General features: G+C 38.8%; 1 protein-coding gene across 1 annotated transcript; it reads left to right on the plus strand.

Annotated features, from left to right (window-relative positions):
- Positions 1–2,976: 2,976 nt before the first annotated feature.
- LOC108673353 (glycerol-3-phosphate acyltransferase 3) lies at positions 2,977–8,584 on the plus strand. The gene is made up of 7 exons (XM_018161168.2): positions 2,977–3,815; positions 4,903–5,154; positions 5,680–5,782; positions 6,240–6,355; positions 6,753–6,861; positions 7,154–7,341; positions 8,141–8,584. Exons 1-7 carry the CDS (start codon positions 3,046–3,048, stop codon positions 8,331–8,333), a joined length of 1,731 nt encoding a protein of 576 aa, XP_018016657.1. The 5' UTR covers positions 2,977–3,045; the 3' UTR covers positions 8,334–8,584.
- Positions 8,585–17,988: the final 9,404 nt, after the last annotated feature.

A 17,988-nucleotide genomic window follows, 5' to 3' on the forward strand; every position in this document is an offset into this window, starting at 1 on the left:
CCATAATTCCTGCTTCGTTTAATCCACTCCTTAATTCCTGCCTCCCATACAAGCGAAATTTAGTCATAAGAAAATCAGGAGGTTATGCGAGGTCCTTCAATTATTCTAACCCAATTCCAGACAGGCACAGGCCTCCAAGTTGGCTCAAATTTCCCTGAGAAATTCAGAGTTCGCGACGTCGTTTAACTTGACAGGCGAAGGCCCCCTCTAAAGTCCGAGTTGAACTCGACTTGCAGCTCCACGAGTCTCTCTCTTCAGTACCTCAGTCTTTGAGTTCATCATTCATCATTTTGAAAACGAGAAAAGGTCATGTTGAAAATATGGACTGTAAAATTCGCTTTAGTTTAACTAAAAATTCACCGTATATCGAACGGTGGGTACATTACTCTGAAAATTACCGGCATTTGAGCGTCGAATTGATGGTAGCCTACTATACGAAAAGAAGCGGTGGAATAGTGATTTTTCAAAAAAATTCATTTATTCTGACTGAAACTGGTCCCGATCGCCACTGAAAAAGCATCCGGACAAATTCCTAGATTTCCATAAATTATTGTATTTTGTCACCTCCATACTTCTCTGGCTAATCAAGTACAATAACGCATTGTGAAAATGCGTCTAACATGACGCAAATCCTGGTCCAAGTTGGGATTAAGTTTTGTTCTAATCGTTCAATCGGAGTCCTCACCTCGACTGGTAGAGTATGTTTTAAGAACATGCCTTGCGTGGCTCGTATATTTATTGAGCATACGATGGCTCATGATACCATATTAATGACCATTCATACCAGTATTTTTTAGAATAATTTGTAAAAATAGAATTTTAGAGTTTATATAGGACTTGATCGTTTTGTAGAGCGTCCATCTTGATACGAGTTGGTGAGGTAAACAGGAAAATCTCTTAAAATAATAAATTCAAGACTTGAACCGAACTGTAATAAAATTGAAATATTACTAAGGCGGATAGTTCCCCAACTATGTATAATCATCATCTTTTTACCGTCTGCGTCTTCCACTGGATTCAAGAAATGGCAGACCGGTAACTCAGACGGTCGTAGCAGAAAAGAAGGCCGTATATTTATTCATTTCGTTCTTAATGTTCCGTTCCATCAAAAATTATTGTTTAATCGTTTCGAAAATATATCCGTAACTAATATTACAAAAATATAAACCGCAAGTCAACATAAAAATCGTTATCTACACAAATAAATGACAATCGAAATTTTATGATAGTAATAGGATATTACAGTTAATACATGTACAAATTTTTTCCTACTCGAGTGAAACATTCAAGTCTTGATGCAAATCTAGCTCTATAAAAAATACTGCGCCGAAGATCCCACGGATTGACGAAACAAAAAAAGTTAAAATACACCACGAAGCCATGCGAACGAATTGTCTGTGCGCGACCCAGAACTACTCAGCGTCTTTAGCTAACTAACTGGCTGGTAAACTAATCGTGGCCTGGGATAGGTAGGCTAATCCCTGAGACTTTTAAACTCTCTGTTATGCACTAGCGTCTCAGAGAATATTCCTATAACTGGATAATCCGAGAATATTCACAACTGGATAATCGGAGTTTCCAAAGAATTTTATTGGCAGTCTGCGGACAACTAACAGTATCTGCACGATGACCAAACAGAATTTTAGCAATGAATCCTATAATTTAGGCATTTTGATGCAAGATAATAGGTTGACTCTCCGGGTAAAGAAGCATGAAAAAAAAACAAATGGGGACGTGCAGTGACTTACCTAAATAATCAACTCCTATGGCACATATGAACAGAACACGGGAATGAAATGACAGGTAAACTACGATGCAAGACAAACTGGTGACTGAAGGTCCAAACAAAAATGTTATCTGAAACGTCCATGTGGAATTGCGATTTCACACCCTTGATCTCGAATTTAGCTGATCGGAATCCAAAATTTTAAATCCATTTATTCATTGAGATTTGTACTAAAAAAAAAAATATAATAATCAGCCTTTATAACAAATTGACTCCAAGTGGAGATGCTACAAGCAGCCTTTTAGCACAAGTTCTCATTTTTGAAAGAAGGAGCTATCGTGCTCGTCATGTCCATCCGTCCGTGACTTCACGGACGGACGGACGAGAAAATTCACTATCTGTCACTCACTGCAGTGAGGACTGATCTAATTTTTCACTCATGGACTGTGTAATGTGCATGGAGTTATGCGGCATAACCCGCTGTTTGATAACCCGCTATACAATTCCGAATAGAATTGTCGAGTTGACCGCATAACCGCATGATGATCACACATCACAGGTGGTCGACCTCTCGATCTGATAACAACACTCGAGATAGAAGACCACTTCTGTTCACCTACCGATCGTCTCCACGTCCGACGGTACAGCGTGCACACGACGTGATATCACTTTATTGTAGACACAAATACCCCACCAAGCTGTTTACGTTCATTAAGCGTTTAAACTTTTCATTTACGAGGATAAAACGTTATTTCTACGTTATTTGATCGGAAGGACACTACTTTGTAAGTTTGTTTGAAGTTTTAAATTTTGTTTGTAAGTCGTCGGTTCATTCAAGCCGCGTAGTTATTTATTTACGTCGATTGGTCATTATCAAACAAGTGTAAACAGTGATGTGAATATAATTTTACTCGTCAGTCAAAAGTCATTGGTGATAAAATGAATGGGTAATTCCCTTTTTGGTAATCGAAAAATATGATTGTTTCTGTCATCGTTAACCACACACTGCGAAGCTATACAATTACGCATTAATTGTCTCAACATTTTCTTGAAAAAGTTTATATTATTTCATAGTCGTTGATAAACTATTATTGACAGCCAATGGCTTGTTAAGCTCGAGATTGCTTGGCCATCCATCTTTTATCAGGCAATCCCACTCGAGTCGTTCAACTCAAGAGCGATAAGGACTGGCGCAGCATATGAGAAGAAGTCTCTGGCAATTTTTGTCTTCAGTATATCACAGAGATGCGAGCTGCTGTGTTCCAGCGTATCGTCTGTATCGCAGTCCGGAATATGTGCGCAATATTGATAATCTACAGATGGATTACTTGAATCATGTTCGTAATTATGTTGCTCCTGCATTGGAAAACGATATCTGGACTACAATAGATTCACTTAGAAAAGTGTTTCTTCATGAAGAACCCTCGACAATTGAAAAAATGTACGCCTGTTTTTGGTCAGCCATGAGCAGCGCTCTGCCTTACGCCGCCACGGTCTACTGGTACATCTTCACCACACTCCTGCTAGTGGCGACCGTAGGAAGGAAGCTCAAGCTCAGGAGGTTCTACATCCAAGTTCTCGACCGCGTGTTCTCTTGGGTCGCTGTTAAAATGGTCGTCACAGCCAATAAAGAGAAAATGAGACGGAGGATGAGTCTTGGCGAAGTAGATGACCTCACCTCAGATGATGACGATGAATCTGAGTCTGAAACCACTTTTTATCGAGATATTGGACTCGAAAAACAAGAGAATTTGGACGAAGAAGTGATACAATATAAAATTCAAGCGGAGCATCCTAATTCAAGTCAAAACTCTAAATCGCTCGAGTCCAGCTGGGAGGAGATCTTCTCCGAGATCGAGAAAACAGAAACAGTTGCTGAACATACGGAAATGCAAAAAATTCCGGGCTCAATTTCTTGTGAAAATCAGCAGAAAAGTTTAGATGGCTCATTTAAAAAATCAGAAGAGCTTCATTTTTCATTAGACGCGCCCATGGTTTACTTGTCGGCCGGAGTGCGCGCCATCGTGGACAACTGTGTAAACAGTAGCTTCTCTAGGGAGCAGCTCAAGACATGGAACCTCTTGTCCAGGTCAGAACTCGATCTCGAATTTTCATATTTGTATTCTTATGGGCAGACTTAATAAAACTAAGAAAGCTGACACGAAATAACATAAAAAAATTCTGGGAAATATCCTCATAAGCTGATGAACTTCGGAAACAATAAATATGTAAATCAACAGCATTATGAACTGTACATTGTGACAACAGCCTTGTGTACTTCATTATGACAACAAAATTATGAACGGCAAGCAGCTGGCCTCAGCGCTGCGCGGGATGGTGTTTGAGAATCGCCGTTTCCCCTAATCCTGTTATAATTTCCAAATTATAACTGTGTTAATACAACAGAAACCTCTTCAAAAAAAAACCATTTAGCATGAATCTACCATTTCATGCATTAAGCATGAAACAATTTAAAACTAATTAAATAAAAATAAAATAGACATTTTTTACGAATTCCCTCAACCCTTATTTTTTATGGGCTGGAAAAATTCCGGAATTTTTCCGAAAGGAAAATTTTAGTTCCTGACTGACATGAACACTGACTTCCACAAATATATGTATAATAAGTCATGGATTACAACTGACAATCGCGTGTCACTAAGATATTACAAGAAATACACTTCACATTCTAATTAAAACTGTTTAAAACTGGAAAAAGCTTATCGCCAATATGTATGACCTGCATCAAATTACACTAACCGTCGTTAAGACATCTCGCCTCTGGCTGAAATAAACGCGTCTTGATCATGTTTTATCGTCGGTAAAATAAGAAGATGATTAAACAAACAGGGGTTCGAAATGAAGAAAGTAGTACTTTATAGTAAGAGTGCACAGCCAGGAGACGCGTGTGCAGATAATTTCATAATAATATGAGAACTAGTGACATTGAATATTTTATTTTACTTTGAAAATGTCTCAATAAATAAGTCGAACTTGAGTCGACATGAATTGATTACATTTCACTAATACGATGCGTATTAAATTTGAATAATTGCGTTTACCTGATCTAAGTTGCTGCGTTTACCTAAGACTCATCTAAGTTGCTGCATTATGATACATGTTTGCTAAAGATTTACAATTCAGCAGCTGTTTTAATTCAGTTTATTTTCCATTAGGACCATCGTTCGCAAAAAGGAGATTGCGAAGAGCAGAACTCTTGCGGGGTTCTTCTTCATCGGTTTGATCATCCGGTACTGTTTCTTGATGCCCATGCGGGTGTTGGTCCTCATCTTGTCCCTGACCAACCTGTCGCTCTGGACTTTCATGGTGGGGAGGCTGCCCCAGGGTCCTTTCAAGCGAATGATCAACGCGTACGTCGTCTCGTGGGGCTTCGACTTCGTGGCAGGTTCCCTCTCAGTCGTCGCCAGGTGGGGGAGTGTAACACAAGAGATTAATGTGACCAACGTTGATGAGTGGTGGGCGAAGGAGCAAAGGGAAGTACACCCGTAGTCGGTGTAGGTTTATTACGAACTGTTCCACGTTGTACAATTTTGGTTACACCAAAGACTATTCCTATTGCCACACAGGTAATCTAAACGCTAGTTGGAGGAATATCACAAGAAAATGATCAAAAACAGAGATGAGTTGTCGCCAAACAAATGTTCCTCTGTGCCGAGGTTGTAAAATTTAAGCTTTAATCGGAATAATTCATTCGCTAAATATCGAAATAAGGCATGATTTGTGTTTCAATGGTTGTGCCAGTTTAAAAATCACAAACAATGAAATAAAATGAAATGGTGGTACAAGAATATCGAATACATACAGACTTGAAATTTTTGACGATGCTCAAGAACCTTAAAACTGCTATCGAATAGCCAAAGTGGAAATTTAGATTCACGAAGTTTTATTCCAAAATGTCCACCTAACATGATATTTTCTTGCCTGTGTTGAAGGTTCCATGACAAACACAATCGTCCGAGCGGAGGAATAGCTGTGGCCAACCACACGTCCCCCATTGACGGCATGATCTTGGCTACCGACAACTGCTATGACATGGTCAGGCCGCTGCGCTTCTGTTTCTTAAAGCCATTCCTAGGACAAGTACTGAATTTTGAGGAAAATTTCATGTGCCATTTATCTCAAAGTTTCCACTGAAATTACTGAGTGTTTCCATACTGCTTTAATCCAGGCTAAACAGCGAATCGTTTATGGTATTAGTATCATCACTTACTCAATTTTCGGTTGACTAATATCTAGAGAATTTAAACAAGACAGTTTGATGATTCGAGAATGCAAACAAATTCTTCTTTTAGCGCAAACATAAATTTCCTTCGACGATAGGTGCTCGACAAATATATGCTAGCTTTTCAATGCATGAATTCACTGTTGGATAATACTCGCATGTTATCACATTGTCTTAGGCGCTCACGCACGAACTCAAAATATGAACAGGTGAAACTGCGCCGTCCCCTATCCCATTATTTTTAATCTAAACTTTGAAATGAATTGACAGGTGGGCCAGCGCACGAAAGGGTTGCTTGGGATGTTCATGAGCGCCCTGGCCAAGAGCTCGGCGCACATTTGGTTCGAGAGAACCGACGCTCGGGACCGACAAGCCACCACCCGCCTGTGCGCTAATGACATGAGCACTCATAGCTCATGTCTTGTCTACGTTTATGCATCTTATTTATGGAAAAGCCTGAAATGCTATGTTTCTTGTTACTAAATCGTTAATATTTTTCAATAATTTTTGGCCCCGATAGATGAGAACCTTTACTCGTTGAGAAGCAAACTAAACGAATCAAGCTATACGTACACACATTCGATGCATTACGTTGCCAGTTCGGCTGATCCCTGTATTTATAATATATTTGTTTGATGCAGACAATCAGAGGCATGCAGATAATTTCAGCTTCAGCCCAATCATTAAATAATTTCTACATCAACCGCCTGAAGGGGAATTGATACCAATGAATTATTAGTGCATTTTATTGGCAAAGGTAATTGACAAGCTCCGTGTTTGAAGATTGTGGGAACACACGCAGCATCCCGAGCTGCCCCCGATCCTGATCTTCCCTGAAGGCGTGTGCGTCAACAACACCGCCATCTTGGAGTTCCGGAAAGGGGCATTTGAGGTAACTAATTATTGATATATTCAACATGTTTATTACTTTAAAAAAAGGTTTACTATCTCCATGAGGGACGCAAAAAACTTATTTCGTGATTAACGAACTTTAGCCTATGTTTATTTACTTTGTTTGGCCCCTAACTTTTCTTCATGGTCATTGATATTTTCCGTCCAGTCACTGATTTTGACCGCGTTCGAGTAGTTTCAGTTAATCCAGCATTAGAAATAAATTCAAGAATAATTCACGCTGCTATATTTATTGACTTTTCTGCTGTCACTAATTGACTACTATTGTGTAGGTCGACTGCGACATTTTCCCGATCGCCATCAAGTTTGACCCGGTATACGGGGATGCGTTTTGGTTCGAAGGAGGCTTCACCTCCTACTGCATGTCCATGATGACGTCATGGGCAATTGTGTGTGACGTGCACTACCTCCCGCCCATGCGCAGAGGGCAAGACGAATCTGCAAGTCACTTCGCCAACAGGTAAACCCATGAAAAAAGAAAAAGTGAAAAATGAGGATATTTGTAGATATTCAGTTTGTTAAGATTTGTTTGTACTTAGTGATGGATAATTCTATATGTAATCCGCCATCCGCTTAACCTATAATCTAACATTTAACTGGGGAACAGCCCTCTCCCCAAAAAGAAAAATTACATTTGGTTTAAAAAAACAGTAATATAATGGATACATTGTAATTCTGTTACCAATCTTTCCCATCGGTATAAATCGTAGTATTCGGGAATTCGCAAAATGGTATCGGCGTGTGTGACCTAATATTTAAATGAGGTTCTTGTTCTAATTTTTATTAAAAGTCTTGTGAAATTATATTAAAGATACACACTGTTGGGTCTCCATACTAAAATAATAATCTGAACCACAATCCCGAGGGCTTCAACTATAATATTCAGCAAAATGAAATAATATTATCTAACGAAATTTATATTGCTTGAAATTATTAACCATTGGAAAAAACAGCAAGCACCTCATTCCAACTGACTTACCATATGTTGCGGAATTTTTTGTCATGTGCAATTGATACGTAGGAGTAACGTGACATAACTATCATATCGAATCATCATCAAGAAGAATCAGCCTGTCGCCGATTCTTGTACTATATAATATAATATAATGCTGTATAATATAAACAAATATTAATATATCATCCCCATAGATTTAAAATGGCAAGTCAATCATTCTGTACGAACTCATCACATCTTCGTGCTGGACGAGACATAGTCGTCCGAAAAACTTGCAGGGTTTGAGTCCGCGTCTCATTTGCAGGGTTAGATCGGCCATCGCCAAGAAAGTTGGTCTCGTTGAGCTCCCTTGGAACTCTTTGGTCAAGTCGAGCGTCTTCGGCACCGAGAAATGGGACAAACTTAAGGTCGATAGGCAGCGTGAACAGCAGAAACAATTTCTCAGAGAGCTGAGTCCTTCGCAAACTTCAGATCCAGGGGTGTTCAAATTTCGATGAAAAACCATACTGAAATTGTTTGAATAGATATATCGTAATGTTATTCGAGAACATACATGAACAAATTATCATCGTAGAACAAGGTACTATTTTAAATAAATACTTCCTTTTTCATTCAGCTAATGTTATGTTTTCCTCAGTTGTTCATTTTGATGTTTTTGGGAGCTGATTATTTGATTATTTTTGAATAGACAGTTCGGAAAGCAATTAAACTTCGATGAATAAAATATAGCTTCAAATGATGGTATTTTCCCTGAAAATTTCGAATATCTGAGAAAATTAATTTGTGTTGCGATTATAGAGCCTCACTTATGTTATGGTTGAATAGTTTTTTTCGATGGAAAAATCAATGCGTTATCGAATAAGTACATAATATCAAGGCTAAATGCGTCGAATTAATAATTTGAAAACTCAGTATAGGGTGGCCCTGTGGCCCAGAGGTTACAGTTCAAAGTACGAGGATTGGCGCAGAGAGGTGCGGGTTCGATCCCAGCTCTGTGTGCCAGTTTCTGGTCAGAATCGGCGAGGAGGCCGGGCGGTTAATTAAGCAAAATAAAATTTAAGCAGTGAGTTGCGTGTTCGAGATCGAAAATTAATTTAAATAGCCTCGAAATAAATAAATACATATATAAATACAATAAAAATGAATTGTCACACCGTTCGCAGTAGCGACTTTCGAATGAACATCTTCCATGTTAATTTGGTCAAGAACGGTTTCGATTTATTGAAATTATGTGTTTTAGGGTGCGGCATAAGTGCGCTATAATATTCGGCCCGAAACTTGACCTAAATAAGACGTGCATTTATTCACAAATTCACATTTACTAAATATTCATTTCCGAGGACAGTATGGATACATGTATCGTAGTTTATGCAATTATATTATAAAAGACATACAAGTCATGCACAGCATAAACTTGCCATCACTTCTGTTTAAACCAGTGGTTCCCAAACTTTTTCAGGCTGGCGCCCCCTTTGGCTCCCTAGTGAATTTCTAGCGCCCCCCACAGACATGCGCCTCTTCCTTGAAATTTAGGACGCTGCAATTTAAAAGAGAAAGGCTAAACACAAATGTGTATTTCACAAATAGAACCCCATTTAGTCAACCAATATGTTTTTCAGCTGTTTCAACTGTTTCAGCACTAGAAACCTAGGACGTCTCGGGCGAATTTACGGCCGGACTCGTGGCCGGTCTCTCGACCAATCTCCAAATTCAATTATCAAGTAGTATCTCCAAAACTAATGAACGCAGCTCTATGAAACTTGGAACATGTATTCATGAGAACCTAATGGTGTTATTTAGCTTGTAATTTTTTAAAATGTCACTTCCATTCGTGAGTTACGCGTATATTGCGAAACAGGCCGAAATTCGTAGTGATCAAAGAATTTCTTCCAAACTATTGAACAGATATGAACGAAATTTTGAATATACATTCCTAACTACCAAACGGTGATTTTTTTAGCTTATAATTTTTTGTAGATTTTACCTTTGTTTGCAATTTTTTTCCATTTCACCGTCATTCTTGATTTCACACTTCCCTATATTCGGCCCGTATCGCCGGGTAATTTGTCACTTTTAAATTCGAGGCGATCAAAAAATTTCTTCCAAGCTACAGAACAAATTTCAATGAAACTTTGTATATAAATACCTAACCTCTCAACAGTGATGTTTCGCTTGTGACAATTTTTTTATTTTGCTTTCGTTCGCGAGTTATACAGATATTGGAGGAACGACCGGCTTTTCTACCGGCCGGTTTAACCAAGAGAGCCGTATAAGGCCGTATAACTGGCAAACGAAGGCAAACCGAAAAAATTGTAACAAGCTAAACATCACCGTAACGAGCTAAACATCACAGTTGCTGAGGTTAGGTATTTAAATACTAATTTTCGTTCAAATCTGTTCAGCAGTTTGGAAAAAATTTCTTGATTATTGCGAATTTAAATAAACACGTATTGCTGTTTAAATCACGAATGAAGGCGAAAAAACTCGCGAACTAAGGCGCAATCGAAAAAAATTTCACGAGCTAAACGAGTTTGGAAGAAATTACTTGATCACTGTGAATTTTGGCCCGTATTGCCATACAACTATGACAAAAACAAACGATGGCAAAATTCAAGCAATTTTCACAACCTAAACATTATTGTTAGATCCTAATGTAATTAATGCGTGTACTAAGTTTCATCAAGTTAAGTTCATTAGTTTGAGAGATATTCCTTGATCATTGAATTTGGCAATTGGAAGTGAGACCGGACGCGAGTCCGGCCGTTAATTTGTCCGAGACCGTCGAGACGTAAACCCAGGAGAGGCTAAAAACAGATCTGTGTGACAAAACCATCGCTGGGAGTCATGTGCTGCACGTGTTGTGTACAAATCGTCAAACAAACTTTTTAACTTCTGACTTTGACTTCGGATTGTCGCCCCCCTATCGCCCCCCAACCGCCCTCTTCTTCCCTACCGCCCCCCAAAATCTTTTCATCGGCCCTAGGGGGGCGATATCGCCCACTTTGGGAACCACTGGTTTAAACCCATTATTGCCGTACCTCAACTGTTATCCAATCCCCCAAGTAACCCGACATAACGCCGACTAAGTAACCCGACGTACGCCCGAGTCTAGAGTTTGGAAACGTTGTGTGGTCACCGAGATTTGAAAAGGACAGAAATTTAATAGAGAATGTTCAGAGACGTGCAACAAGGATAATTTCAGGCTTGAAGGGCAAGTCCTATGAAGAAAGATTGAAGATTATGAAGCTTCCAAGCCCCAGTTATCGACGTCTGCGTGGGGACCTCATTGAAGTATACAAGTATACTCATGGTCTATACAAGGTCCCTGAAGGGTTACTAGAATTTGAAACAAGAACCAACCCCAGGGGCCACGGCTATAAGCTAAAAAAATTGCGCTGCAACTTCTCCACGCGACAAAATTTCTTCCCGCTTCGAATCACCGACATGTGGAACAGCCTCCCCGATGACATCGTTGGAGCTCCAAGTATGAACGCGTTCAAGAACAGACTAGATAAAGCTATGGAAAAATATATGTTCAGATTTGAAATGCCTAGCTCCTTATCGAACCCGGTGGAAGTCTAGTAGCTACTTCAAACTATCGTCAGTCATGAAAAGATCCGGTCAAATGACACGAGTTTAGGTCTATGAACAAGGCACGAAAAGGAAAAGAATCGGCGACAGGCCACATCAGGCCTACATTTCAGCGCCGACATCATTATGTTATGTTATGTTATATTAAATGTAGGTACACTGATGTTCATTTCACGTTCATAACGACCGGTAAATGCGGCTATTCATTTTATTGCATTTATGCATCATTTCCTGAGAGCAAAACACAACCAGGATAAATTAATTCATGTTAAGAGATATAATATTGCGCACTATTTCAATTATGTGGCATCAGTTATATGGCGTTATAAAGACCAACTTATGACCTCTTGAACTCATTCGCTAGGTTTTTCAAGGCAGGCACTTCTACTTCTTTAGATAATGTGTTAATCAAGATATCTGTTGATTAAAATATTATAGAGCAGCCAATTCGAACTTTCCTGATTCTTACTGACAATAATCATTTTGCGTTAGTTCAAATAATCATTCTCATTTACTTAAAAGCTTGATGAGTTAGCTGTTATTCCGAACTTACTTACTACTGCTGCGTTTTGAAACAAGAAGTTCTCGCTCTGATGATCCCTTAATGCCATAGTATTTAATTTAAAATTTGTATCTGCAGTTGTTAATTTTAAATGGAAAATTGTATCTGCAGTTGTTGCCACCAAAATTGACTTGAAGACTTTTCTGAAAAGTTTGGTCTGGAATTTGATTTATTTCTAATTTTTTGTGCTTCAGGAACATGCAAAAGGTTCATTGGGCAAAAATCCAGCCTTTATTGTATTCTGTTTCTAAAAAAAATTTGATTGGGGAGTAAACAGTGTCAAGGAACTTGATATTTTTGCTCACGAGCTTTCTCATCGTGATGGTCTTTATTATACGCTTCAGAATACGAACATTAAAAAATTTTCAGTCAAAGTGCAGTTCAGTTCTTGTTGAACTTACATATTTTTACTTACCTTGCGATCAGCAAGCTAAACAGATTGAAGAAAATATATATTCATCGATATTTTTTCACATATCATGATTGATTTAGATTTTGAAATCTCCCAATTGTTTGAACAAAATCTCGAAATTATTGAACGAATTGGGAGTTATTGAAACTAAGAAAGAGAATTGAAATGTGCGTAACCATGCTACCAGCTGCATGGTTATCTGTCGTGCCTTCCGCGAACAATTTAATGGCAGTAAAAGGAATAAAGCGCTCAAATTTCGGAACTCAATTTCGTCGCTCGGCTATACCAGCGCTGACTTGAATCAAAACTGACAACCAGTGATATTTTACGTGCGAATTACGAAGCTGGAAATTTCGCCAACGATGCAAGACCTCCAGTCATCTCAGAAGGCCTCCAAGAACAGCAGCGGCCGGTCGAGGCGCTAGACGACATCGGGATCTGCCATGCGCTTCAGTGCGAACGAAACTCGTGATCCCAAGTAACCTCAACAGAATTTGGAATCTTAGCAGCTGTCCACATCAACTGCCTATTATCATCCGCAGCCGCCCACAGATCCTGAAACTAAGGCGCAGTTCAGGCTTGGATTTGAACACTTGCAAAACTGTTCGGATGCAACACTGCAAGCTATGTTCCGCCACCCCGAGATGATTTCACTCAAGTCGTTCAACAGTACGCTGAAAGATCTCGATGTAGCTATCAATAGATCTTTGAAAATGGCTGTCGACGCTGCACGTCAAGCATAGGAATAAGCCGAAATTAAAAAAATGTTATAAGAAGAGCAAAAATAGCTTGAGAAATAACAACGTTAGTAAGCTTATGACCACCTAAATCGGAATCGGAATCCGCCTCGCCCTGGAGGGTAGGATCATCATGGAGACACGTTGGAACAGAGCCAGTGGATATCGTCGCTTGAGAACGTTCTCCTCCAGCTCTTCAGTCACTTAGAAGCGACACCTCCTGGGCTCGAGATAAGATCTACTATAGATTTGCTGACTGACATTAACACTTACGTGAAAAGTGAAAACGATCAGAATGCTGAAACTTCTTTTGCTCATTATGGAAGGCAAAGTCCTAATGCCGGCGCCAGGAGTCCTATCCAAGATTACCAAAGCCCTCAAGAATGGTCAATGCAAATGGAACGCATGCACAACGATATGAAGCAATCATTTGGTGGAGCCAATCGTTAGGAAGCTGTGAGATAGGCGTAGCCAATGCTTATGTAGAAGGGCGCTCAACAACTCGAGGAGATGAGAACGGATCCAAGCTACCGAAGAAAGGGCTATTGATGGCTGATGTCTCCTGTAAGCAAGCTCTTCAAAATTTGTTTACTAATGATTCTAAATGTGAATATTATGGAATGATAGATAATTATCAAGCTTTCTATGTCAGGGCTTTGGGAATATGTTACCTTCACAAAAATAAATTGTCGACGTGATTGAGATGTTATTCTGTTATTCCAACTCTTGCTATCCGACAATAGTGGAAAATACTTCTGGCTGTTCGTCATATATTTAAGTATGTTAAAATCATCCCTACTATTTCGATTCATTCCGTTAAAAATTTTCAAATAACTTTATTTGGAGCGAAATTTTATCGATTCACCACAACCGTGCTCTGCCAGGTGTAATTATTTTCAGTTAACGTCGTACTGAAAGTGATATATGTAATTAGAAATATCGATTAACGGTTTTGAATGAAAATTCTTTTATTTTATACATAATGCTCCATGTTTAATAAAATAATATGGACTTTGAGAATCGTCTCACAATAAACAGTATTTCCGCTTTCATGATTGTTTTCATTATCAACTGTGAAAACGAAAAATAAGAGAACTTATGATTTCCTTTTCAAACGGTTATTCTTATTCTCTGCAAGGAAAATTGTTGCAAATCATCCAAGCGACAACATTTCTTCTCGCTTCGAGTCACCGACATGTGGAACAGCCTCCCTTACGACACCGTTGACGCTCCAACTAATGAACGCGTTTACGAAAAAACTAGAAAAAGTTATTAAGTCGTATGTTCAGTCTTCAAATGCCTAGCACCTTACGGACCAAATGAAAGTCCTGCATATATTTCCAACCAATGACAGTTTTGAACCGGTCTGGTTTAAATGCGAGTTTTTAGATTGCCTGTTAACATGCTGCGAAAAATAATATAGTCGGAAACAGGCCATGGGCCTATTTCTTCAACGCCGACACTTCTATTCTATTCTATTCTAAAGCTAGGTGCTACCAGGGATGTACATGCAATAGTTTTTGCGTTATGCAGTTGTAAAGTTATGTAAAATGAATATTTTATGCATATATTTATACATAAAAAGTCACATTTAAAGCTTATTATTCACGTTAAATTGGACACAAATAGGTCTAAAGATGCGTGCTGGTACCATGAATACAAATAATTGGCAATGGGAAAGCTTGGGCAACAAAATCAAGCCTTTTTTGGCATACTCTTCTGTTATCAATGAATTTTACTTTATTTGGCTACCCCGAACAATTTAAAAATCCAAAAAAACGCCATATCTTAAAACTACTATTCCTACAGTTTTCAAGCTACAGCAATGAGAGACATATCATTCGATTCATAAAGACCATACCTATCAACTCTATCATCCTTTTTTTTTTTAATTTGGGCATGGTTTGTCTTAGATATGGGGGGGAAGGGAGGGAGGCTTACACTTTGTTGATGTCAGACTTGTGCTTTCTCATGGTGCTAAGCTCAATGACAGAGTTGAGGACAGACTTGAAACACATTAAGCAGAATCATATAGGTACTACCGAATGAGTTGCATTAACATCATTTACTATTGACATTTACGTATAGATATCATCCACAAATATACGTCATTCACACCTATTTATAGAAACATATCTAACTGAAATGTTGTTGGAAAATTGAAAGCTTTTATTGCAATACACGTACATATTTGCCTCAAGGCTGTATAGTTAAGTTATCCTAGAAGTCCTTGGCTTAACGGCAACTTTTTTTGCACTGGATGTTTTACAAATGCTATACCGTAGCTGAAAACTGTTATCTTTCAGTTCATATTACTGCATTTATATTTTTTTGCAATGTTATTATTTTTTACACTTCAATTTTCATATGATCTAGCAATTTGAGGATTTTTTCCCACTTTATATATAACCAATTTTGCAGCCAATGAGCTTATTTAAAGCTGATGCTAACCGTTAACGGAAGCTTGCGTCAATAAACGTAGTGCTACTTTGTACATAAATGTAGATGAAATGACGTTTCGGTGCCGTGTCGTCGATAATATTGAACCCAGAAACATTTATTCTGTAAAATTACACAGAATTCCTGGTGCTTGTTTACTCAAAAGATTTTCATCAGCCTGTAGTATTTTTGTAGTTCATTTTAGCGTAGCAGCATAGCTTTAATCATCATTGCATGCGCCAATTTCACGCACAACGTCGTCATGAGTGTCACGCTTACTTGCTCGGCACTTGCTTGCTTCTCTTCTTAGTTCGCCCGTTAGATCACTAATAATCCGCCTTACCAACACAAGCACCTGAAGGCCAGCAGCAACGTGCATGCCGATCGACGCCCGTTACTTCGAACGCGTGCGTCATCAAGGTGAACTCGGTGGGGCTTCACGACTGCTATCGTTTCTTTTACCGCTAACCTTTGTTCGTTTTGCGCCTGTGATTGCGTTTCTTAACACGCCTATGTTTACTGCGGTTACGATCTAACAAGCTGGCAAGAAATCATAGCATACGTGGATGTGAACGTGGATGTGAAGTTACTTTAAGTTCAGTTACTTTAACTTCAGTAACTCGCTTGATGCAAACTGTTCTAAGTTTTCTCTATAGCGCGTCTGTCTTTTTCACAGTTTCTATGATGATGTTTGTTTTCTTCTGTAATTTGCACAAGTTTATTTCGAAAGTGCATGAATGAATAGTGTTGAGGTTCCCAGCGAGAAATTGATCGGACCTTGCATTATGCGATTCATCAGCTCTGCTTACGTCATATGAGCTCAATGGATGTGAACACTTGAGTAATGCGAGGCGAACATACCGCAAAAGGAACGATGATTAATGTGCACAGCTGATGTACAAAATTTCAGCCATGTGCAACGATTCCAGTTATTTTGCACTAAACGCTTTCATTTTGTGTGTGATTCTAGTTTAACATTCAAAATACTGCAAACATAATCGCGAACCGTTCTACAAGAATTTTGCTCTAATCGGTGATCATTTGTCCGGATAACTACGAAACACTGAGTGTGCAAGAGAAAACTTGGAAGTTAAGGTCAAATTCACGTACCACTGTTAAGTATTCTTTACAAGTATTGGGGAAACCCTTGATTCTCATTGGCCTATCAAAGCGAATTTTTTTTCGAAGTTTTTCCGTTGTATATGCCTTCGAAATTTATCTATGGAAAAATCGTCATTACGATGGAGTGAACTTACCGTCATTTCAGACGGTAACATTTTCGCTTCGAAGGTGGTTTTCTTGAGCAGAATATGTGAATGAACCGATACGCATAACTATAGAATGAATATATTCACAGGTGATGAATGGTCGTCTTCACATGTGTTAATATGACGCCTAGGTAAATAGTACAAAGAAAGCTTGTGAGTTGATCGAGTAAGGCAGTGCAGGGCAACTTTGGTGGAATGGTTCCCGATAAATGATCATCTATGTGCGTTGAATGCCACCCTTCACCGTATCCAGGGGCAGACGATGCCAACTGTGCTATGGTCGTCAACAAGGGGAAATTTAGGTTAAGCTACCTGGGCAAAGATGAACTCTGCTCTTCGGTGCTTACTAAAACTAAAAAGTTTAATACAATGAATGAAAGATTGTTTGGCATTTATTACATAACCAAATCAGTAAATTAAACCAAAACACTCTGTACAAAGAGTAGGCTAGTTCTGAAGGCATAGAAGCTTTATGCGTTTATCTCAATATTTTTTATTTCGGGTTGAAAAATCTCCACGAAAACAAATTCTCATTTAAACCTTGCTCTATTTCGTTGATGCGCAATGAGATGCGCTGACTAATTTATATATGTCTTTGATATTAATAGATCTGATAAGTCTTGCAAATTCCTGGCATGAATTACAAAAATTGATAAAGTCAATTAAAGATGTACTATACAAAGTTATTTCATTTCAAGTATTGGTTTCAGACCAAGATGATTTTTTGATCATCTAAGTAGCCTTAGTATTTGACTATACATGAGTAATTTTCAAAATTCCCTTAGCATCGAACTTGGTGTTTAAGTTTGATCGATCGTCGTCTCCCATACGAAAACGTTTCAAGAAAGTAGGTAGGTACATTCATTTACGCTCGTCACTGTATTCGTGCATCGATGTTCTCTGTATGTTCAGCTCTCATTCATACACCTGATGTTACGCCGAATTCATTTGTCATTTACGCCTCTATTAAAAAAACCAGACCTTGATTATCCGATCCCAAATCATATCGCCCCATCTCCAACCTGTCGATTTTGTCGAAACTCCTGGAACGCGTTGTGGCGCGACAGCTGAACAACCATCTTTAGCCGTCCGGTATCATGCCTCGCCTCGTCTGCATACCGTCATCTCCATTCAACGGAAACC

Source organism: Hyalella azteca, unplaced genomic scaffold (assembly GCF_000764305.2).
Source record: "Hyalella azteca isolate HAZT.00-mixed unplaced genomic scaffold, Hazt_2.0.2 contig13371, whole genome shotgun sequence".
Taxonomy (NCBI): domain Eukaryota; kingdom Metazoa; phylum Arthropoda; class Malacostraca; order Amphipoda; family Hyalellidae; genus Hyalella; species Hyalella azteca.